This window comes from Pteropus medius, unplaced genomic scaffold (genome assembly GCF_902729225.1).
Source record: "Pteropus medius unplaced genomic scaffold, Ma_sr-lr_union100, whole genome shotgun sequence".
In the NCBI taxonomy this organism is placed as follows: Eukaryota; Metazoa; Chordata; class Mammalia; order Chiroptera; family Pteropodidae; genus Pteropus; species Pteropus medius.
In genome coordinates, this window is record NW_024349224.1 from 8,730,573 (window position 1) to 8,754,728 (window position 24,156).

The following is a 24,156-nucleotide window of genomic DNA, read 5'->3' on the forward strand; positions in this document are numbered from 1 at the left end:
CTCCTTTACTCCCAAAGACCTACTCTGCCAGGGAGATGGTTGGAGTATATGGGTGGAAGGGAGGGCGGCAGCTGCTGTTCAGACTGTCCTCACAAGTATAGTGTGGGGCCAGTACAGCTGGATCTTCCCAGTTTTTGAGAGAAGCCAGACTCTTATGTAAAGCCACCTGATTTTTAAATGTTGGCAACTAATTCTAATTTTTTAAATCACTCCCTGCCCCAAACACAGACATCTGTGGGCTAGTTGGGACCCAGGGCCACTGGCTCAGGGCTTCCTCCCTGCCACCTCCATACCACAGGCCACTTTCAATCCACCCACTTGTCAGACCTAAGTATTCATTTTAGCCTTATCTGAAGCAATAAGATGCAATCACAGCTTCAATGTGCTCATTTATGCTTTTTTAATATCAATGAAAGTGTCTGTTGCCATCGACTGATGGCCCACCAACCAACCATTGGAGTGGGGAATGTGGCCAAGCCTAAGAAGAACCTCTTCTGGGAAAAACTGTGTCCCATGGAGCCACCAACTGTGTGGCAGGCTCCAGGCTGAGGACAGCACAGGTGTCCTCTCCAAGACTATCCTTCACGGGCTTTCCCAGGCTTCCGGTGGGAAGTCCTCCCGCTAACTAGCCTAAACGCCACAGGCTGCCCTTGGCCGACCTTCCTCTTGCTCTGGCGGAAAGGGGTTGGCCTGGGTCCCTGAGCGGCAGCTCTGAGACTGGCGGAGGTGACTGATTCCACCGCACCCTGCCTGGGAGCATGGGGAAGGGCAGGCGTCACTGTCCAAGGAGGGTGGGGAGTAGATGGCCACCCCTTTCCCCCAACAGGTCTTCTCTTCAGGACACCCTTCTCTCCTTCCATCTATCCGTCCGTCTGTCCATCTGTGCTCTCCCAGGCTCCCTTCTCCCTTGTTTCAGAGGCCTCCAGCTGCTGCCGGCCCTGAAACAGAGGAGAAGACAGAGGGTGTGTGGCTGGTGGACAGGCGGAGGGAGCGAATGAGCGAGTGCCTGAGTGAGTGAAGGATGGGGAGGCTGGGGGAAGGAGCAGGGAGAAAGAGGGGGCACTCATCCTCCAGCCTCTCGGGGTCACCCTGTGTCATGGGTTGAATAGTGCCCCCGCAAAACATAATCCAAGTCCTAACCCCTGTTACCTATGAATGTGACCTTGTTTGGAAGGAGGGTCTTTGCAGACATCATTAGTTAAGGGTCTCAGGATGAAAGGGGAGGAGTATGTGACAGACACAGAGGGGAAGGTGGAGACCGGGGCACAGCTAGAAGCCCAGGGACACCAAGGAACCGCACAGCCAGGAGAGAGGCAGGGACAGTTGATTCCTCAGAGCCCCAGGAGGAACCAACCCTGCCAGCACTTGGATCTGGGACTTCTGGCCTCCTGAACTGTGAGAGAAAACGTTTCTGCCGTCTGAAGGCACCCACTCTGTGGTCTCTTGTTACAGCAGGCTCAGGAAACTAATGCCGGTCTCCGGCCCTGGCATCGGGTCACCCCATGGCTGCCCCAGCATCCACCCCCGGCTCCCACGCTCCTGCACACAGGGAGGTTCCGTCTACAGCTGGCTGAATCCCACCTCCTTCCAGAGGTGAGGAGAGGAGGACAAGAGGGGCCCGGGGCTGTGTCCTCGGAGCTCTCAGTGGCTCCTGGGGGCTCTCTGTTCCAGGGAACTTTTTTTCATTCAGTTAACACAGCCCGACTGAGCAACTGCTACCAGGCCAGGCGGACTCTAGTCTCTACTCTATGAGAACTTGCTTTATGACCTTGGGCATGTCTCTGCCCCTCTGCCTGCCCCAACAGCTATGGGGGGATCCCTATTATGTACCCTCCAAGGTGGCTGTGAGCTCCAGGAGACTGAGCAAGCCCTGCTCTGAGGCTGTCCCTTCACAATGTCATTACAATTATACAAACGCCATCACCCGTCAGACCGGAGCTCCGGTCAGCTGACCTGTCTGGGCCCCAGTCTCAAAGTGCTCATAACAATCACCATTGGCCGATTGGGGCTGGGGTTGGATGCAGCCTTGCAGACATGGCAAGGACCATGGTCCTGGGGCCTGTCCATGGTGAAATAAGGCCACCACCTACAGCCCCTGAACTCTGTTTTGCTCACCTCTAGCACTCATCACAGGCCTGGCACATAGCAGGCCCTCCATGATCATTTGTGGGTGGACAGATGGATGGATGGACAGATGGATGGATGGATGATGGATGGATGAATGGGTGGGTCGGAGGGTGGATGGGTGGATGGACGGATGGATGGTTGGATGCCCTGTCTACTGCATGCCTTTCCAGAGGCCATGAAATGACCGAAGAGCAGATTTTGAGCCCTAGCCCACCCCTCCTGGCCTCAGTCTGCCCCCCAGTCCCTGTGCAGTTGGATGAAAGGCAACATGCACCTCCCCAACCCAGCTACAGTAAGGAGATGCCTTCTCAACTGAAGGGAGCTGGAGTCTATGGGGTCCAGTTCTCCCAGGAAGACCCCGTCTCCCTCTCCTCACCCCCCAACTGGGGACTCTGCTTAACCAAACTCACTGGCTCAGCTGCCAGGGAGCAGTGGGGAGCTCTCTCTGGGTGTTCCCAGTAGGAAAGGGGGCCCACTGACTTGGCCCCAAAAATGGCTTCTCTCAATGGAAGCGGGAAGGCAGGCCAGGTCCTTCCTCCATCTCCCCAGCCCCTAACGGGGCCTCCGGCCACCACCTGGCTCTGGGCCACGCTCTGGCTACCTGGCCAGGCTGACCTGAGGTGGTGCCTACAGAGCACAGGAGACCCTGACTGTGCCTCCTGAGCACATCCGGGCCTGGCCAGGCACCACCCACGCACGCTCACACCGAGCACCCCTCCCAGAGACAGACACGAGGACCCACTGACATGTCACTTACTGGTCTGCACGTCACATGTCACAGGGGAATCAGGCTCCTGCATGGGGAGGAAGGGGAAAAACTGCTGTGGGCTCCTCACTGCTCTCTCTACTACCCCTCCCAGCACATCAGGAGCAGGAAGGTTTTCCTCCTCCCCTGCGGGGACACCCACAGGAGGTCCCCTGGCGTCGGGCTCCAGTCTCTCCCTACCAGGATCACACTTGGTCCCACCTCGGCTCCCTGCCCAGGCTGGGCCCCCCATCTGGAATGTCCTCTCTTCAGTTCTCTGTGCATGAAAAACCCCCTCCCGCCCTCCCCCACAAGGCTGTTGCAAAGTTCCATGTGCACGGAGGTCTCTTCTTTGCCAGCACCACACCATCTCTGCCCCAACTCCATCCTCGGGGCCCCTCCTCCCTGTGAGGGCACCTCCACTGACTAACCGTTGCTGCCACCAGGCCCCCATTTCCTCCTCTTGGAAAACTCCAAAGCTGAGCTTTCGCCGCCACCCACAGAGGCTACATGAACACAGGGCCCGAGGGCTCGGCCTGCAGGGGAGGGGGCCCTGAGGCTCCCTGTCCACCTCCTACTGCAGCAGGACTAGGATCCGGGCCTCCCGCCTCCCATGAGGTGCTCCTATGAAGATGTCTAATCGTCCCCAAGAGAGAAGGGCCAAAGGCCAGGTTCTTGGAGAGGGAGAGGAAGAGGTGACACGGGTATGTGGGAGCCCTAGGCTGTCAGGAATGCACACAGAGCCACTGGCTTTCTTGGAGCCCCACTTCTTCCCAGAACATTCCAGTCCTCTCTTGTCTCTGGGCCTTTATACATGCCGATCCTCTGCCTGAAGGGCCCTTTCCAAACCACCTGCCTTCACTTTCACCCACCCATTTCCTGTTCCTCCTTTAAGTCTCAGCCTGCAGGCCACCTCCACTGGGAAGCCTTCCCTGATGCTCCTGGAAGGCTCCTCCTCTGCACCCCACATCCTCTCCACTCCCCACCATGGAAGCACTTCCCCGACCAACCGTGACCTCCTGACAGGCAGGGCCGGGCCAACCCTTTTCAGTCCTGTGGCCACAGTGCCTCAGAGAGTGTGTGAGCTGTGCAAACAGGCAGGCTGGGTGGGCTGGGTTCCCGCTGCAGGCTCCCTCTTCCTTCTGTACGACTGCCACCCCAGGGACACAGGGCAACCATCTTACCCTTGCCTGAGTTCCCAAGACCCCTCCTGCCACCACCCAGGGTCCCCGCTCTCCCAGCTCAGCACCCACCTGCTCCCCAGCCTTCCCACGGAGCACCGGCTGTGGCAGGGCCCGCTCCAGCCTGTGCAGGAGCCATGCCATCAACCTGTGGGTGGGAGAGAGTGATCATGTCACGTGGGAAAGTGAGACCAGCGGCAGATCCCCTCTCCATGCCCCCCACCACCCCCTACAAAACAGACATCGAGCCTGCCAGAGGCAGATGAGAACCCAGACAAAGACCATCGTTCCCCTCCCTGTCCCTCCCAGGCAGGTGTCCGTCTACTGCTCAGACCCCAGCAGGCAGCTCAGGCCAACCTCCACCCCACCCCCAGAGGTGCATTCAGGCCCCTCACACACGGCCAGGTAGGACCATGTGGCAGTCCCTATACCGATTTTAAATGCATGCGTCCTTTAGCCCAGCAACTCCATTGCCTCTGATTTATCCTATAGATTTACTTGCATGAGAGTGAAATGATGCCTGTACAAGGCCATCGCTTGCAGCAAAGAGTGAAACAAACCTAAATGTCTACTGCGTGGTTACGTAAAAGCTGGTATGTCCATATAACGGAGTACCACCCAGCTGCAGACCTGAATGTATAAAACCACCTTGAAGATACATTTTTAGGAGAAAAAAAGCAAGATGCAGAAGAGAATATATGATTTGCTACTGTCAGATGGGTGTGACATGTACTCGCAAGTTTGTTTGTGCCTAGAAAATACGGGAAAGGAAGAGAAGCTGCTGATGCGATTGCCCTGGGAAGGGGCCTTGGAAACCCCTTTGAATTTTCTCCCAGGGGCATGTGTTACTTTTATACTTTAAAAAACCAGTTTGGTGAATGTTGGGCGTTCGGCTGGGGTGAGGCACTGATCTTGCTTCCCGTGGGAGGTGTGGCATTTAGGGGGGCTCACCTGGCAGGGTCTCCGGGAGGTGGCAAGGGGGAATCCGGGGTGCCAGGCTGGTGCTCTGGGGTCAGCTCTTCCTCAGGCTCTGGGGGCCCGGGAGTGGGCAGGGTGGGGCTCTCCAGGGCCTGTAGCACAGGCTCCGTTTCCAAGCAGGGTGCTGGGGGCTCTAAGTGGCAAGGGAGCGGGAGACTAGATGACATGGCAGGGCTCCATGTGACCCGTCAAGGACACAGGGGGCCAGAATTAAGGGGCCACTATGACTGAGTAGGGAGCCCCTTGGGACCACCCAACTACTCCTATCACCAGACAGACACAGAACTGAGGCCCAGGGTGGGGAAGGGACTGTCTAAGGCCTCATAAGGCTATCCCAGGTCATTGGCCTCGCGGCTTGGACTGGGAGGGAGTTCTAAATCCCCACACACACACACACACACACCCCACCCAATAGCTGGCTCCTAGCAAGCCTTGAACCCCTCCATAGCCCGAGCGAGTGCTAAGGTCCTTCCCTGGGATCCCCCAGGTTCCAGGTGTACCCCCAGCCCAGCCTGTGACCATCGCAGACAGCCCCTTCCCGGGTCCCCTCTCTATACCTGGGCCCAAGGCATCATCTGCAGCAGGTTCATCTCTGGAGCCCTGGATCGTAAACAAGGAGTGAGGGCATGGAGCAAAGCAAGCCCTGTATATGTCTCCCCTGGCCAGCTGTGCCCTGTCTCGTCCATCCTCCGAACCCCCTGTCTCTCTTGCAGTCACTCTTCCCATCAGGGACCTTCCAGGGAAGGGAGCACCCCCTCTGTGGGTTCCAGGAATGGGGTGAGGATAGACCATTAGAGTAGACAGGCCCTTCCTGGGACCCCAGAAAGGGTCCGTTTCTGGCTCTCCCTTTTCCTCCACTTACCTGGGAGGTTTTTGGAGGCTGAGGCAGCACTTTCTCCAGATTCTGCTCAAACCACCGGAGCAGCCTGGGCCCAGGCCTGCAGAGGGGCTGGTGGTCAGTAGAGTGGCCCGAAGGAGTGGCCAGCCACACTGTTCTGACTGCCTGCTGGGGTCCCAGGCCTTGACCGGCCCTTTCTCACACTCTCTCCCTCGGCACAATGGGGTTCTTGTGCTGGATAGTCTTCGGGGGGTCTTAGGTGATGAAGGAACTCCCACCAACCTCAGACCAGGCTCGGGAACAACAGGCCCAGTGTGGGCCTCCTGGACAGCGGGTGAGGGGCGGGCACTGCTTAGGGACCTGAATGTAGCAACGGGGCTCCCTGGGACTGGGACCGACAGGTCTAGTTTCATGGGGACGTGAGCAGTGCAGTCAGATAGGGCCCCACTGTTAGAAGGGCCCATTTTTTAATGCTCTGTTGTTACAGTCTTAAACTCTGCACTGGGCCCCACAAATTATGTCACTGTGCTGGGGCCAACATTAGGTTCTGTGTTGTGCTGGGCACAGGGTTTAGGAGTTACTGACAAAAGCCCCTGAGCTTGAGCACCCTACTGTCTGAAGAATGAATAAGGGAAGGAATGAATGAGTGGGATGAATGGAGATGAATGCACGACTCTGGATTTCTAGGAGAGATTGCAAACTGGAGGCTTCAGGCTTATTTGGGAAGCCCACAGTGTTCTGAAAACTTTCAATTGCTTGGCATCATTTAAAACTAAGGATTTGACATAAAAACCTAAATGTCTAGTATCTCTTTAAAAACTGGAGGATCTAGAACCCACACTCCTGCAGGGCAGAGAAAACTGGAGCTGAGCAGGGCCCCTCCCCGGAGAAGAACACAGGCTCTCCCATTTGCCATAGTGCTCACATAGCTGCCACCCGCTTTAGTCAGCTCTGAGCAGTTTGACGCTCTTACCAACTGTGAGGCTAACTGGGACATCCCAATGTCCCCCATGGTGGCCTAGGCCCTGCCTCTGGGCTCCACATGGCACCCACCCATCTGTGAGGAGCCCATCCATGCCTCCTCCCGTCCTCAGGAGGTGGCCCCTACCTGGGGATCCCCCAGTAATCAACACAACAAACCATGGGTAACACGAGGCCCATCATCTCCATTGTGTATATGGGAAAAGTGAGGTACAGAGAGACGAAAGGCATGTTCAAGGTCACACACTGAGGTGGTAGTGGATCCTGCTCTCAAACACGAGGCTTGGACTCTGAACACTGCCCCCCACCCCACACACTGAAGATGAGGCTCAGGGCCTCCCAAACCAGCGCTCGGGGACGGGGACTCACCCAGTGTCCTGCGCCCTTAGGGCCTCATTGGGTCCATCTGCCGAAGAAAGAAAGGTGGTGAGCAGCGAGAGGCCCGCCCAGAGCCTCCCAGTCACCCCAACTCAAAATCACGTTTGAACCCTGGGGCCAGTCAGATGGGAAGTCTCCCCAGGGACAGGGTACGGCCCAACCCCACCCCCCCTCGGCCCTAGCCCTGTAAATGCGTCCTGCCTCCTGGACGTACCTGAGTCCCCAGGGCTGCAGTGCCCAAGAATCTCTGCCCCTGCCTGCTGAGAGAGACAGACAGACGGACAGACATGGGCAGAAAGCCCAGGTGCTGACCTCCCACCACCCCTTCCCCACCGACCCTCAGCTCCCAGCCCCTGCAGTACCTGAGCAGGGCCCTCCAGGCCACTAAGAACAGGCTGTGGGACGACCTTCTCCATACCCTTCTTGAGCCAAGTCAGCACCCAGCCACTGGGGCTGCAGAGGGGACAGAGGTGCCAGCCCACCCTCAGCCTCCCCAGCCTCAACTCGGCTCGGGATAGCAGCCCACAGCCACAGAACCCTATCTTCAAACCTCTATCTCCCCCACTGTGAGACTCTCAGACACGTCTCCTCCCCCCACCTGCCCCCACAACCTAGCGTCCCTCTCTGGAAAGTGGGGGACACCAACCCTTGGTGAGTCAGGCATGCCCAGTGCCATCCCGAGCCCACCCTATCAGATGCTCAGTGGGAGCAGTCAGTTCTCTTCATCATCCTGGCTCCAGGGGTCCCCGTCCTGCCTTTGGCACACAGCCTATGCCCCAGCAGGGCTAAGGGTTTCCCGTGGGGCACTCCTTGTGGCTGAAGCTGGTCCACTTAAATATGAGGGTCACAGGCTCACTGCCTGAGGCCAGCCCAGCACACACAGCACCAATGGTCTCAAAATATTTGAGCCAACTGGGAGATTTTGTGTAAAAGTCTGGATTTCTGGCTTCATGGGAAAACCAGTGGAGCTGCATTTCCCCCACGCACTGGGAAACCTCTGGCCCTACCTCTGTTTCTCTGGGTCTCATTGCCCATTTGGCCAGGAGGCTCCCACTCACTGCCTGAGGCCCCTTCCAGCCAGCTCCTAAAAAGGTTCTAGCCTTTGCCTAGGAATGACTGTGGACCTGGGAGCAGTGCCAGACCCCATCCCCCAGTGGCTCCCTAGCTTGGGGGAGGGGCTGGCCCTAAGGAGAAGGGTGGGTAGCATGGTACCTGTTCGCTTCGGGAACCACAGCAACCTGGGACTGGACGGATGTGGGCGAAGTAGGGGTAGCCTTCTGGGTGTCTGGAAAAGAGTCTCTCACACTTTAGATCTGGAGCCTCTCAGAGGCCCATTTCTACCCTGTGAGGAGGTCAAGTCAGAGGCAGGGGAGAGGGGAGAACCCTGAGGGGGTAAGAAGGCTGGGGTTCCAACTCAGCTCAGCTAAAAAGTCCCCAGGAGCTCCCCTTTAGCTTTTCTGAGCCTCCGTTTCTCCATCTGTAAAAGGGGCATGCCAGCCTCCTCGTTCCTCTGCAAGGCTCTGAGGGGGAGGACATGGCCGCTCCCACCGCCCGGCCTGCCAGCCTGGGTTTCCCGCACTCACCCTGAGGGCTTTGAGCAGTCTCAGCTACTTCCTCCCCTTCGAATGGCTCCTCGGGTGGCTGGTGGGTTCAAACAGGACCACATAAGCCCTCAGAGAGACCAGCCGATGTGCTCAAAGGAAAATTCTAGAGCAGTGCTGCTCAAAGGCTGGTGGGTGGACCAGTGTCCGTCTTCAAACTTACTGGTCCACAGGGAATAAGCAGTTTACACCAGAATGTCTATCAACACACTAAAAGTCTGACTGCAAAACAAATACCAACTGAACTAAGCAGTGTGTTTAGTTATATAGTATCTTTACATTCTAGCGAGCTCCTAATCTCATCGTGGACTAATAAACAGTTAGTTCATGGACTCGTTACTTCTTCGAGTAGCTCTGTTCTAAACTCTAGAGGTTGGCAAACAATGGCCCGTAGGCCAAATCCAGCCTGCTGCTCATTTTTATAAATAAAGCTTTATTGGGACACAGCCATGCTCATTCATTGACATATCGTCTATGGCTGTTTTCACATGACAATGGCGGAGTTGAGTAATTAGCAGAGATGGCATGACCCACAAAGCCTAAAATATTTACTCTCCCGTCTGTTACAGAGCCAGGTGACCTCCATGTTCCCTTCTGGTTCCAACTTTCTCTGCTGTGGATGGTCCATGGGGGCAGCTTCCCTCCGCTGGGAATTCCCTGACAGCAAAGCCAGCCTGCCCTTCCTCACCCTCCACTTCTTACCGGGGACTCATCCTCTAGCTCAGCCTCCTGCGGGGCTATTTCAGGCTCTGGCTCTGGTTCCAGCTGCATCACCAGTGCAGGCTCTGGCTCTGGTTCTGTCCTCTCCTCCTCCTCCATCTTGGTCTTCTGAGGAGTCCCTGGGGGCTGAGGCAGCACCCTCTGGACCCAGCCCAACATCCTGACACCTGCAGGGGACAGAGTCCTTAGGCCTCTCAGAGTGCTCACAGTTGCTCTCACCATCAGGGGCCACTTTTGTGAGTTACACGTTTTCTTTTCCTCTCATGTTTGAAAATATTTTGCAATTATATCTCCAGGTATTCGCCTTATAGAAATACTCAAGCCCACACACACGTGTAAAAAGAGGTTGGTCACAACAGTGCTAAAGCAAAATGCGGAAAACATCCAAATACCCATCAGTAGGAGACCGGTTATCAGAAAGCGCCTAAATGCTCACCTGTAAGAGGGGCAGGTATTAAACAAATTACAATACATCCAACGATGGAATATATGGAGCCATTTTAAAAAGCAGATCTATCTGAACTAACAGAAAGAGACGTCCATGCTCTGGACTCTAGTCATGAATAGATCAGTTAAACTCTCGGTGCCTCGGTTTGCTTGCCTGTACAATGGTGTGTTTATAATACCTACCTTGTGGGGGTGACTGAGAGGATGAAGAACAGTGGCTGGCACACACTGAGAGCTTCACAAATGTTGGCTGCGACCGTTATTTGGTGTCAAGCAAAAACACTTATTGTGAATATTGGCATTTATGTTCAGTATAATCCCATTATAGATTTAAAAAAATACGTTATAATATATAAATGGAAAATCTATTTTGTTTAATAGACCAAATTAACCTACTTTCATGATTTAAATATTTTTAAGAGACAGTGACAGTTTAACCCCTTTTTAATGGTTTACTGTAGCGTTTCAGCCCTATCTTATATGGGTTCAATTTCTGGTATCATTTATTTTCGGGGAACTTGGAGCCCCTGCCCTCATGGCTAGATCCCTGCAGGATGGCCTGGCCCAGCAGACTCCACACAGCTCAGTGTATGCAGACTCCCAGGCCTGAGAAGGCCCTTCTGGAGCACTAACTAACGTGGTGTGACCCCAAGCCCCAGCCATGGGCAGCCGAGACGTTGGCACAGGGCTTTTCTGTCCCTCCTCTACCAGGAACCCTGGCCCCAGGCTGAAAAGGGCAGGCACAGGGCCCAGGATCCCTGGGACCCCAGCACCCAGCTCCCCCAAGCCCCTGGCCCTGCTGCCTGCCTTACTCACAGCTCTACTCTCTACTCCGGCCTCGGGAGCCCAGCATCTCATATGAGAGGTTGTGGTGGGGACAGAGTTGTGGCTCAGTCTCCAAAACGGTAAACATGGGCCAGACGTGAGCACTCTGGTCTTCCATTTCCCTGTCGAGTCGAGGTGTAGATGCAGGGATTACCAAGGTCGGTAGAGCCCCAGGTCACATTAGTTTAAGATGGCGGAACCAGCAGCCCCACAAGCCAAAAGTGAGCGAAGTGCTCTCCACCTCATCCTCGTTCTCACCACCTTTGGCCCAGTCCCAGTAAAAATGAGTGTTTTCATCACCTCTTTACAGCAAAGGAAATGGAGGCACAGAGAGGTCAGTAGACTAAACGAAAGGAACACAGCCAGTACGTGGCCAAGCCGAGTTTATACTCAGGTCTGCCTGTCTCCAGATGTCCCACATCTACGCCCGACGGTACCGGCATCGCTTCTTCTGTGAGCCAGTCCTGCAAACCCTCTCGCGGCAGGCAGCAATTCTGGCTCCTGTTTCTGAACCTTCTGGAAATGACTAGGGAAGCTTTCTTCACTCCCGAATTGTCTTCTTCCTCCAGACTCAGCCCAATGGAAACTTTTGCAAATCCCTCCCATCTTTCGGCCATGTCCCTGCCAACTCTGCTTTGATGAGGGTGGCTCAGGTAGGAAGGAGGACCTGAGAGAGGTAGCCCAGGACAACGGTGGTGCCTGGACTACCAGCCTTTCAGAATCTTCTGGGGAGCTGGTAAAAACACAGATTCCTAGGTCCCTCTAAAGCCTCTGAAGGACCTAGAATCTGCATTTCTACAAGATGCTCCTGAAGATTCTGAGGCACGCTAAGGTTTGAGCCCCACCAGAAGCGTAGGAGAAGGAAGCCTCAGGTTTCCCAGCCTGGCCTGTTTCTCTAAGTCTTAACATCTTGCTAGAAGAACATGGGGATCCCATCAGCAATCCCACCGAGCCGCCACCTTATCCTGAGTTACCTGCTCAGATGCCGACCACCAGCCAGAAAGTGCCTGCTCCCTCCCACTAGCAGCTGTGGCCTCTCAAACACTGGGGATTAATTGCCTGCACCAGACAGGGCCGTGTGCAAAGGATTAGCAGGTGCCAAACAGGGGTGGGAGGTGGCGGTGGAAGAGAGGAGGTCGATGATGCCTAGGGAGCCAATGACAACTCCCCAGGGCCCCCAGAGAAAGAGCCCCGGGTAGCCCAGGTTTGGGGCACCACGAGTTGTTAGGGGATCTGCCCAGGTACGAGGGGCCCGGCTCCCCACCTGCCTTAGCCAAGTCGCAGAGTGGCTGGTGGGACAATGACAGCTTGGAGCCCCATGTGGTTCTGGGAGACTCCTCAAGGTGGCAGGGTCATGTAAACTGTCAGTGACAGTGGCAGGAGCCACCCCCCAGCTCTCCGGCCACAGCTCCAGGACTCAGACAGATTCTCTCTGGTCCAGGGTCTTCTGCAGCTGGGTGAGGCCTCGGCAGCCCTTGCCAGAATGGCTGTGGTCCCAGGGCTGGGCCTTTAAGAGGGATCCAAGGACTCACAGATGACTGACTGCATGTGAGCTGGCCCCCCAGAAAGGACACAGAGATCTAGAGAGAAAGGACAAGGGGAACAGAGGTCCGGTGAAGAGGGGCTCAGCGAGCTGACAGGAGCTGGGTGGGGAGTGGGGTAGAGGGATGTTCAGTGAAGGGGCCGGAAACTGACTTGATCATCCACAACATTTCTTGAGCTCTCCCTATGTGTCTGGCAGCACAGTGAGCAAGGCAGGCATGGGACCTGCTCTCACGGAGCTTCCGTTCAACGGAGGAGGCAGAAATAAAACAGGTTAAAGATGAATAAAGAAATATTGCAAATTATGCTGGGTTCTATGAAAGAAACAGATGGGACAGAGACATGTGTGTAGCGGTGGAAAGCAGGGACTAGTCAGGTCTCTCCAAAGAGGTGGTTATTTGAGCTGAGACATGAAAAGCAAGATCTGAGTGAACGATGTTCCAGGCAGAGGACACTGCACAGGTAAAGGTCCTGAGGCTGGAATGAGCTCAGAGGCACCTGAGGAACAGAGAGGAGGCCGGGGGGAGGGGAGAGTGGTGGGAGATGTCCAGAGGAAGGCCAGGACAGATCACATAGGCCAGGAAGCCATGCAAGAAGATCGGTTTCAGATGACGGACTGTGGAGGCCCACAATGGTTTTGAGCAGCTGCCGAACATGGTCTGTGCGGCTGTTGTGTAGTGGGCAGGTGTGGGAGCAGAATACTGGTCAGGAGGCTGCAGAGGCACAATCCAATTTGTGACTGGATGACCCCCGGGCTCCTTCCTAGACCAGACTTCTGAGATGCAGCCCCGCAAGGCAGCTGGTGTGGGAGAACATTCTTTCTTCCAGAAAGACTCGACACCAATGGCGAAGCTCAATGAGGCTCCTGTCCCTCCTCTGTAAATATACCAGGCTGCAGGGGGTCAGGGCTCCTCTCCATAGCACCTCTAGCCAGGCCCCTGGCTGCGCCTGGGCCTGCAAGTGATGGCCTAGGTCATCAGTGATAGCCACCCTTCCTCTGGCTTGACAGAGACCAGTGTAGAAATGACGGGACTTGGACCAGGCAGGTAGCAGTGGAGCCAGAGAGAAAGGGGAGGGGAAGGAAAAGGGAGGTGTTGAGGGGACTCAGCCTGGGCAACTGGGGGGCAGGTGGTGTCATTTACCAAAAAGGGGAAGCCTGGACCTGGGGTGTGAAGAAGAGTTTTGGGGGGAAATCACAAACTCTATTTTGTTAAGATGTCTGAGAGACATCCAAGTGGCAATGTGCAGTAGGTGGTGAGGGGTGTGTGTGTGTGAGTGCATGTGAGTGCATGCATGTGTGTGTGCGTGCGCATGTGCGTGTGTGTCTAGAGCTTAGGGAGAGGTGGACTAGATATAGAAATGTTGGAGGCATCAGCTCAGCTCGTAGATGATGCTTAGGCCGTAGGACTGATGGAGACCAGCCAGGGAATCCACCGTAAAGGAAGGAAGAGGACCAAAGATGGCACCTGGACTCTCTGGCACACTTTGAGGTTGGGAAAAGGAGGAGGAGATAGGATAGGAGTCTGAAGTAGCCGCTAGTGAGGGGCGAAGAGAAGCAGGAAGTGGGGTGTGCTGTAAGCCAAGAGGGGTGAGTGTGCTGAGGGGGAGTGGCCATGTGGGACCACTGTGTGAGCGGCGTGAGCGGAGGCTGGACATGTGCCCCTTGGATTGGGCAACCTGGAGGCAGCAGAGCCCCTGGGGAGCGGGCAAATTCAGATGGGCCCGGGTGAAGAGTAACAGGGTGCAGAATGAGGAAAAGGTACAAAGCTCAGCCCCGCCCAGTCTGGATGACTCGCATGTGTATGTATATGCATACAAAAGTTCAAAATTAGCCAGATTAGCCTGCCTTGTCTACGGCTGTAAACACAGGTGGTAAAACTATAAAGAAAAGCAGCGGTTATGCTATGAAGCAGGCAAGCAGTTACCTCTTGCAGAGTGTTGGGGGTTGTGCCTGGGAAGGGGTATGTGGAAGCTTCTAGGGGCTGGCAGGGCCCTGCTTCTTGCTTTCATTAGCCAGTATCTATTTTTAAAAACAACTTTATCGAGATATAATTTATATGCCACAAAATACACCTGTTTTAAGCCAACACCCAGTGATTTTTAGTAAATTGCCTTAGCTAAGCAACTAGCACCATCTAGTTTTAGAATGGTTCCAACACCCATCACCCCAACAAGCTCCCTCGGGCTTGATGACAGTCACTCCCCATTCCCACCCTCAGCCCCTGGCAACCACTAATCTGCCTTCTGTCTCCAAGGATTTGCCTTTTGTGGATATTTTAAATAAGTTCATCATACAATATGTGAAGTGTTTTTGTGTCTGATTTCTTTCACTTAGCATAATCACCCACTCTGTAGCATATATCAGTTCCTCATTTCTTTGCCATTCCCAAGAGTATTCCATGCTCCAGATACACCATAGTCTGTCTGTCTGTTCACTTGTCAGTAGACACTTGGGTGCTTTCAACTTTGGGGCTATAATAAATAATGTGAACATTTGCGTTCCAGTCTTTTTGCGGACATACAGTTGCATTTCTCTTGGGGCGATTCCTCGAGGTAGAATTGCTGGGTCATATGGTGAATTTATATTTCTCTTTTAAAGAAACTGCTAAACTGTTTCTGCAAAGTGGCACCCCATGTCTTGACTTGCATGGTAGTTACACGGGGTCTCGCTTTATAAATTATTGGTTACATTGCTTATTTATACTTTTTCTGTATTTTGTTATATTTTATAACTTTGAAAGAGTTTAAAAAATGAATTTGGGGTGCTGCACGGAGTCAACTCTAGGAAGGTTTTCCAAGACGCGCTGGACTTGGGGCTGCTGCTTCGGGGCTGCATGGAGCACCATAGGGAGCCAAATCCTACATAATCTTACGAGCTCGGTTCCTGGGCAGGTGTATGCAAAGCATGTGCCAATAAATGAGAACGGGCTAGGTCCTCCCAGGGTTTCCTCACCTGGGGGATCCGTTTCCAATGGTTGTGACCAGAGTGGTGGGCATTCCCCTGGGCTTTGGGGTGCTGGGCTTAGGCACTCGTGACCTTCCTTTCCTGGGAAGGAGGGATGGAGGCTGCGGGCCCACAGGGGGCTGGGGATGATGTATCACCTGCTAATCCCTGTCCTGCTGAGGCCACCACTCTCCCTGATCTCCTTATGCTGACCCTGGATACTGGCCATGGCTAATCTCTGCCGCTGTAGCCCCAAGGGCTGGCGGGCAGGGCAGTGCCCTCTTCCCTGAAGTTTGCAGGTGGTGAGGGAGAGCCCTACCGGCTCACAGACACCACCTCATAGCAGGGCCTAGGATCCTGGAGTAACACAGATGGGAGCCTTGAGGCCCAGAGAGAGACAGTAACTAGTCTAGGGTCACACAGCCTGCTCTGGCCAGCCCTGGCATGGCCACTGCCAAGGCTCCCTGTCCAAACATTTCCCAAAGCCCAGGAGACAGCAACTTTCAGGACAGCTGGAGCATGGGTGAGGGAGCAGTGCCCAGGACCCACAGCACGTGGTTGCTTGGTAGCTGGGGTTGCTGAGGGGTGTGTGCCCTCACAATCAGGCTGCAATGGGCATTGTCTCTGCAGAATGTTGCTTTATTCTCCTACTCCCTCATAAGGCACCAGGGCCCAGCCTACCTCTCTGCCTTTTCTCCTCGCTGAGCCATTGGAAGAGCAGAAAATCCTTATAAGCCTGTGCACCTGGAGCCTGTGTCCTGCGGATGAGGTAGCCACTGTCGGCAGGTCAGGAGCGGCATGTCCTCTCTTCCCTCCTCTCGCTGCTCCGCTCCCTGGCCCTCCCCCTGCAGGCCCATCCCCCGGAGGAGTTCCCCGTGCCCTCTCCCTGCTCCTCCACTGCCCTAGGTCCCCACTCCTCCTGCCCACCTACCATCACCTCGCTCTCTCACCTCTAACTGGGGTCAGGAAGGAAGCAAGCTGCGTCAACAAATTCTCACTGAAGTTTAAATGGCTGAATGGCTCCTAGGGAATAATTGCTTTTTAAAGGACAGCACTGCGTAGCCATTTATCTCGTATTATTTATCTCTCTCTTTAAAACTTTTCTGTCTCCCTGTAGAATTGTGAGTAAATGCCAGAGACCTCAGCTAAGGCCAAAAGTCCATAACTAGTTACCCAGAGGCATTCTGAGCTCAATCTGAACCCACCTGCTGCTCATTATTTAAGAATAGACTCCAGCGTCACCTCTTTTAGACCATTCCCTGAATGTCCCAACCCCAGCCTCCCCAGACACACACACACACACACATCGCCTGTACTAACCTCTGTCAGAGCCGGGAGCACAACCTGTGTGTGTGTTATGTCATCTGAATGTCTCTGCCATCACATGGGGAGCTCCAAAAAACCAGAACCTGGCACGAAGTAGGTGCTCAATAAATGTCAGACCAGTAGACAAATCCACACTGGCCAAGGCTGTGTTCCCACTTAGAAGGGTGTCCGGCTCAGGGCGAGTCCCTTCGTCCTCTCCGCTCCCCAGCCATGGCCCGCATCATCGACCTGGTGCCCTGCGAGGACAGCTGCGCCCACGTGTACGCGTCCCCCGCCATCCTGCTCCCGCTGGAGCAGCAGCGCAACCAGTTGGCAGGCGTGAAGCATCAGCTCTACCACCCGGCCCTGCCCAGCCTGCGTCGCATGGACATGGACTCTGTCAAGGCCTGCCTGACCGACGAGCACTGCCAGTCCACCACCTACTGCCGCAAAGGTCAGGCCGCCTCGCCTGCCACTGCCCGGGACCCTGCGAGCCTTTGGGGAAGGGGCGGACAGTTTCAAGGAGAGAGATCTGGGAGGGAAAAGCCATGAGTGGCTGCTGAAAGCATTTCAGGGGTTGGTCCCAGCTCGGCTGCTCCTTACCAGGAAACCTGGTGAGGCCTGAGCCTCCCTTTCCTTATCAGTAAAGTGGGGATGATAAAGGGACCTGCCTCCCCAGGCTAGCGTGAGGTTAAAGATAAGGCCGGGAAAGCACTTAGAGTAGTGCCTGGCAAGAATAGAGCACATTATACATCCTTATTGTTGTTACTAATGGAGAAAGAACAGCGCAGAGGTAGTTGCAGCAGCAGGAGTAATAATAATAATAGTAAGAACTTCCACCCAATCATCTCTCCACCTGGAGAAGGAAGAGACAGACCCTCCTCACATCTCCCATGAACGAGAGGTGGACGTGACCCAAGGAATCGCCCTTCTCGGGTCAGGAAGCTTGGGTGTGGAGGTGGGGGTGCCACACAGATACACACGTGCATTCCGGCACATTTATGAGCACCAGCTTTGTGGCGGACACTGTGCTGGGTCCCCAGGGAAACAAAGGGTGTTGCAGCCGTATGGAACAGCATTTGCAGAGGCATGGAAGGGAAAAGCTGCACAGGGTGTTGGGGTGTGGCGGCCCGGGAGGAAAAGGTGTGTGGGGGCAGCAAGAGCATTCAAGGGCACAGCTCAGGACGGCCCTGGTGCCGTAGCCCAGGGGCCCAGGATTTCTCAGGAGGGAAATGGGAACCTCTGAAGACTTTAAGCAGAAAAGAGGTCTGAGCACTGTGGGGGAGGGGCATGGAGGAAGGACTGGAGGTAGATAATGCGGGGTGGGCGTGGTTAGGACACTGGGAGGGACCACAGTCTTTAGAATTAATGTGTCTTGGCCACTGGCAAGGGTTTTGAGAGATGTTTAGGAGATAAAATAACAGGATTTGGTACCAGTGTGGGTAGAGGGCCAAGATGGGAAACACAAGTCCTGAAAGCGGGTGAGGAAGCAGAGGAGAGGGTGGGCGCAAGGTGAAGTGGAGCCCCCCACACCCACCCCTCCGCAGGGAGCAGCTACTGCTGTGTGGGGAGAGTCCACACAGCCATCAGATCTTCCAATTTCCTAACTTCTCTTGGAATGTAGGTTTTTAGGGAAAGCTCATTCTTGATTTAGATATGTATTTTATTGCAATTATATGCGTTAATAAAATTAGCAGTCACAGGTTTAAAATTCCAAAGGCCGTAACAATGTACATTTAACAAGTCTTGATCCTCCCTCCCCTACATCCACTTACAGCTAACTAGTTTTAGTTTCTGATGTATCCTTTCATTGTTTACTATTGCAAATACAAACATGTATTATTTTGCTCGCCGACTTTTTATTATGATCATATTCAAACACAGGAAAAGTTGAAAGACTAATACTATGAAAATCCATTACCTGTCACCTACTTAAATTAATATTTTGTTGTATTTGTTCCCTCTCTCTTTCTCACACACAAACACACACAAACACACACACTTTAGCAAGCAGCTCCCAATGAAAAGAACAACCTCCTATATGACACGATACCATTACCACATTTATGAAAGTTAACAATAATTCCATAACATCTAAGATTCAGTCCATATTAAAATATCCCCAATTACCCCAAAAGATGTCTTTTATAGCTTAAAAATTTTGAGGGGCGGGGGACTTGGATTCAATGTAGGATATGCATTGCTTTTGGTTGTTATGTCTCTTTAGTCTTAGCCTGAAACAGTCTCCACTTTCCATTTTTCCCTCATAATACTGACTTTGTAAGAGTTCAAAACAGTTATGTTGTAGACAGTCCCACACTGTAAACTTGAGTGTTTCCCTATGGTACTGCTTACCTTGATAATCTAGATAATCTTACCTTCTGTAAACTAGAAACTAGGTATAGGGACGTCTTTAGCAGAATAAAGCATCACTGGCCAGAATCTTCTTTCAGAGATGATGGATGCCATGTTTGCCATAGCTTCAAGAGGAGGCACAGAATGTCATTGTCTCACTATTCATGATACTGAATTCGAAGACTTGGTTAAGGTGGTGACCTAAACGTATATTCTTTTCTGCCTCCAATCGTCTCAGTTTCAGGCTTTAAAGCAAAACGTAGCATACGGCATACACTCTTCTGCACCTTAGATGATTGTGTGTCGAGAACTTCCTCTATTTACTTTCGATAGCTGCATATTGAGGGTGCATCATAGTTTATTTAACCAGTCCTTTCATGTGAGACACTTGAGTTGATTCCAATCATTTGCTATTACAAACAACCTTTGGAAATGGGTAAATCTCCCCACATCATTTCCCAGTCGTGCAGCTGTAAAATGGGATAAATGCCCAGAAACAGGACTGTGTGGTCAAAAGTTATGTGTATTTGTAATTCTGATAGATATTGCCGATTGCTTTCCATAGGCTTGAATCAATTTTACCCTCTCTGGTAATGTATGGCAGTGGCCTTGTTTCCAATAACTGTGCTAACTTTTGGATTGTTTCCAATCTGATGGGCAAAAACTATTATCTTAATGTACTTCGAATATGCATTCGGCTATTATGAATGAGGTTGAGTGTCTTTTATGTGTTTAGGGGCCATTCGTATTTCTTATTTGTATCTGAACTACCTGTTGTTTACCCATTTTATCCATTTTTTCTTTTTGGTCTTGATTTCTAGGAGCTCTTTCAATAATAGGGAAATTGCAACTCATCTGTAAAATAAGTGGAAATGTTTTTCCCATTTGTCTTTTAACTTCTCTTGCTTTCGCCATGTAGAAGTTTGTTTTTATGTAGCCAAAGTTATCTAACTTTTTTTAAGGCTACCAGACTTTGAATTAGAGTTGGCGCGGCATTCCCCACCCCAGTATTGTAAAAGAATTTACTCATGTTTTCTTCTAGTATTTCTATGGTCTCTTTTTTCTTTACATTGAAATGTTTGTTCTATTTGGAGTTTTATTCTGTCGTAATGAGTGGAAGTAAAAATCTACTTTATCTTAGATTTTTTAAAGTTGTCAAATATTTCAAAAAAAAATTTTAAAGCAATGCGGGCCAAACCTCTCCTGTATGAGCCTGTGACTACTGGTGTAGAAGATACCTCTTCTCCCTTTCTCTTCCTTCTTCAGATGATTTCGACAACGCATACTTCACACTCCTCGGCGTCCCCAACAAACCCCTGCAGTGCTTGGTGAGCGTCTTTTGCCCCGTCCTGGTTTTGCTCAGGGGCAAGGGGCAAGGGCCAAGGCCCCTCCTGCACCCAGCCCCTTAGCACCTCGGTCGCGGGCTCCACTCTGTGCACTTCCTCGTCTGCTGCCTTGGGACCTCTCCCGCTGCCCTTCTCCGTCAAGGGCTTCAGGCGCTCCTAGGTCAGATGGGACGGATGTCAGCTCCGGATTCTCGGGTGGTCCGGGTCGGCCCCCCGGGCTTCTGCACCGACCCCCGCGGCCCTGACTCCCATCGCCCTGACAGGACATCACCGCGGCTGGCCAGAGGCTCCGCGACAGATGCCGCCAGGGAAAGCTGGCGCCCATCGCGCCGGGCATCAACCGAGTCAACTGGCCCTGCTTCACGCGCGCCATCGAGGACTGGTCCCATTTCGTGTCGTCGGCCGGCGAATTCAGGCTGCCCTGCCCGAGCAAGAAGGGTCAGTCCACCGGGCGCGGAGGGTGCCCTGGGTGGGGAGAAGTAGCCGAGCTGCCGGGACCCTGTAGCCGGGCCCCTGAAAGCTGGTTGCGGACTGGGGAAGGGTGCGGGGGGCATCAGGGGTGGACTCCGGTAAGGACACAGAGAGGAAATTGGAGACCAGTGGGAACACATAGAGCGGAAGGGGCTGAGACAGATCGGGGGACATAGAGGCGGGTCTCATCTTGGGCAGACGGCGGGAGCCAGGTCCCGGCCAGGAGCCACTGGGGCGGAGGCTGAGCACGGGGTTGGTTCTGCAATCCGCGGAGCAGGGTCTGAAGGCGGCGCCTGTTCTGGCAGCGGAGTTGGAGCTGGACCTACTCTAGGAGCAGGTGTGGGCGGGGCTTGATGTAGGGGCGGGGCTCAGGTAAGAATGGGGCGAGGTTTGTTCCGGGCGTGCAGAGGGCCCGAGGTCTGCGCTTTCTCCACAGTGGAGAGTTTCAGCGGCTACGCAGTGCGGTACTTGAAGCCGGAGGTGACCCAGAACTGGCGGGTAGGGAGGATTGCGCTCTGACCAGTCCCCGGGGGCCCGGCGGGGTGGAGGGGAGGAGCGGCGAACAGGGAGTGGGGCGTGGGGAGGAGACGAAGAACAGGGTCTCTCAGTTCTCAAGGCCAAGATCTCCTGCAGCGAGCGTGGTGTGGGGCATGGGCACGGGTACGTGAACCCCCGGCTCACGGACCCCCCATCCCTTTGGCCCGCCCCAGTACTGTCTCAGCCAGAACCCCAGCTTGGACCGCTACGGACAGAAGCCCCTGCCTTTCGATTCTCTGTAAGTGACGCCACAGGCCCGGGGTCCCCATACTTGAAGGAGAGAGGGGGGTCTCGGCGGCTTTCCCTAGGGCACACCTAGTGGCCCTTGAAAATGTGGAACCTGGGCTGAGTTGGTTGGCTTCCACACACCACTGAAAAAAATGCAATTTCTAAATGAATAAATGATTAACTCCTACCAAACGGAGCGCCCTGTTACCCAGTGCCTGGCAACTTCATCGTTTCGGGGTGGAGGCGTTTGGGTGGGACGAAGGTGCAGTGTAATCCTTCTCGGTGGCATGACGTCTCCTGAGATGGGAGTGAAGCTCCTGGAGAGGGTCGCGCCTCCCTACCTCGGGGTCACCCTCCTCCCCCTTTCACAGGAACACTTTCCGACGCTTCGGCTCCCACTACAGGTAGGGGACTGATCCCGCCCCGCCCCGCCCCACACCTGGCCACGCCCCTGTCGGGCCGCGACGCTGCCATCTCCCGCTCCTGGGATTCTCAGACCCCGCTCCGCTCGCCGGGCCTCGCGAGGGAGCCCCCAGGGCATTGGTCCCCTCCCGGGTGATGTTAGAGGGCGAAAGCTGCTTTCTTCCCCACAGATCCACACCAGGCAAAAGCGCAGCCCACTGGGAGGTGGGAGCTGAGAGCTCGTCCCACTCAGTCTGGCCTAGGTGAAGCCAAAGCGGGGAGTGGGACCTGGGAGGAGAGCAGGGTCCACAAGAGTAAACGGACATATAAGAAACATGACGGGAAAAGCCAAGACTGCCTTTCAGGATGTGCAGAGGTGGTAAGAGCTGGGGCTAGTGGTCCCAGCTGGAATGTGCAAGATACTCAAGCATCTTCATAGCATGGCGGTCACCCACCTCTCCAGCCCCGTTCCCTACGCTCCAGCAGTCTCCTGGGTGCGACCCATACCACCAGCACAAGCAAGCACTCTACACCTTTGCTTGTGCCGTTTCTGCCGGAAAGCCTCCTCCTCAGTTTTTAAAGCCTAGCCCAGATCCTGCTCGAAGTCACCTGTGACCCTCTGCCTCTCCCCTCCAGTTAGTCACGGCACGTGCATCCCTATTTGGTGGCACACAGACTATTGCATTATCATTACTGATGGAAAGCTCACCTTCTCTCACGCACTCTGCACACACAGGGGACCGCTTTCCGGTTTTTTACTGCTATATAATACCTGCCGGAGTAGGTTCACTAAAGAATTGAAAAATGAGTAAAGCAGGGCATGGTTGGGGATCGGAGGGCGATAAAGATGAGACAAGCTGGAAATGGGGGCTTGAAAGACAAGCAGAGCAGCTGAAAATATAGAAAATAGGGAGCCATTGAGGGCTTTCGAGCCATAGAGAGAGAGACAGGGTGGAAGCTGTGTTTTCAGAGCCTTGAGGGCAGGTAGGGGGGTTTTGGGGAGTGGCCTAGAGAAGGACAGTCTGATTTTTCCCCAGGATTTCCTGGAGGCGCCCACCTCCCCTGTTTGTCTCCACAGTCGTTCCAATTACCTGACCCCCTGGCATTAATCTGTGAAGAAGAGGCCAACCTCCAGGCCGTTGGACCATGCCATCTCTCAGGTTCTCCAGACGGACAGAGGGTGCACGGTGGCATTACCTGTTTCCCTGTGAGTTCAGCCTGACTGGAAATAAACCTAATGCTCCTAGAGGGGGCACCAGGCGTGTGTGTGTGTGTGTGTGTGTGTGTGTGTTATAAGGGCTTTGAGGACCTCAAGATGATGATGTTTTATCCATACCTGCCTCCTACCAAATCCTGGAAGACTGGTGGTGGGAGAGAAAGACATCTGATGACCCCAGGCAGACAGTCAGGATCCAGCTGTAGGTGGGTGCAGAGGCAGGCCTGAGAATTGGGTTTTCCTTGTGCCCCTGTCCCCTGTTTGCAGCCCCACAACTAAGCCTCCTGTCTGAAACTCTGAACTTGACCCTTAAAGAGAAGAGAGGGAATTCAAAAAGGATTTTTAGACACCTCTCTCAGAAGCCTTGGGCACAGCAGTGTACTCTGGGGGGCTTCCTTGGGCCCAGAGTCCCCTGAAGAGGTGGAAGTGGACTCTGAAAGGCTGATCAGGCCTGTGGCCTTTATTTCCTGTGAAGCAGCATGGTGTGGAAGTAAGAGGAGGCCTGAGGCCACTCGGAAAAGAAAGTTTCCTGCTCCGCAAGGCAGGAATGAACGTATGATGTAAGTGAAAAGCTGTCTGCTCTGTCTGCGTGGCTTCAGGACCAGCCCTCATCTGCGCGCCAACCTACAGAAAGGAAGGCATGATGTCCTGGGGACAGCCATGGGCACTCCCGGGCCAAGTCTGGAACAACCCCACCTCAAAGACACTAAAGAAGCATGTCTCTGGCATCATTACAGGGTTAGAGCGACAGCACCAGTACTTAGCTCCCAGACCTGGCAGATATCCCAAGCCCGCTCCACCTGTGGGCAGTCTGCAAGAACAGACCCAAATCGGCGAGATAGCCGCCAAGCTCAGGAACTGTTTAAACAGGACTTTCCAGTTCTAGGATCTGGGGCTTCAGGAGTCCATGAACCTTCTGAAATCGTGTGCAAAACCATGTGTCCACCCAGTGCGCACTTTCCATGAAAGACTTCTTGTTTTCGACTGAT

The 24,156-nt window shown here is 53.9% G+C and overlaps 2 protein-coding genes across 2 annotated transcripts in view; one reads left to right on the forward strand and one right to left on the reverse strand.

Annotated features, from left to right (window-relative positions):
- Positions 1-9,708, reverse strand: part of CNGB1 (cyclic nucleotide gated channel subunit beta 1) — a 54,345-nt gene extending 44,637 nt beyond the window's left edge. Inside the window, exons 1-10 of the mRNA XM_039881091.1 lie at positions 9,532-9,708; positions 8,812-8,869; positions 8,441-8,513; positions 7,443-7,792; positions 7,220-7,256; positions 5,894-5,969; positions 5,589-5,631; positions 5,005-5,164; positions 4,126-4,201; positions 2,885-2,921 (exon numbers count right to left, since the gene is read on the reverse strand). Of these exons, the coding sequence (XP_039737025.1) occupies positions 2,885-2,921; positions 4,126-4,201; positions 5,005-5,164; positions 5,589-5,631; positions 5,894-5,969; positions 7,220-7,256; positions 7,443-7,792; positions 8,441-8,513; positions 8,812-8,869; positions 9,532-9,708 (1,087 nt within the window). The remainder of the gene's footprint in view (positions 1-2,884; positions 2,922-4,125; positions 4,202-5,004; positions 5,165-5,588; positions 5,632-5,893; positions 5,970-7,219; positions 7,257-7,442; positions 7,793-8,440; positions 8,514-8,811; positions 8,870-9,531) is intronic.
- A 6,294-nt stretch (positions 9,709-16,002) lies between these two features.
- SPMIP8 (sperm microtubule inner protein 8) lies at positions 16,003-23,060 on the forward strand. Its single transcript, XM_039881098.1, has 8 exons — positions 16,003-16,089; positions 16,842-17,066; positions 20,234-20,295; positions 20,577-20,751; positions 21,221-21,282; positions 21,495-21,559; positions 21,921-21,953; positions 23,030-23,060. Exons 2-8 carry the CDS (start codon positions 16,844-16,846, stop codon positions 23,058-23,060), a joined length of 651 nt encoding a protein of 216 aa, XP_039737032.1. The 5' UTR covers positions 16,003-16,089; positions 16,842-16,843.
- Positions 23,061-24,156: the final 1,096 nt, after the last annotated feature.

Coding starts and splice junctions, on each gene's coding strand:
- SPMIP8 (XM_039881098.1), top strand. CDS start 16,844: ATGGCCCGCATCATCGACCTGGTGCCCTGCGAGGACAGCTGCGCCCAC. Junction 20,296..20,576: donor ACAAACCCCTGCAGTGCTTG/GTGAGCGTCTTT, acceptor TCGCCCTGACAG/GACATCACCGCGGCTGGCCA. Junction 21,560..21,920: donor CCCCTGCCTTTCGATTCTCT/GTAAGTGACGCC, acceptor CCCCTTTCACAG/GAACACTTTCCGACGCTTCG.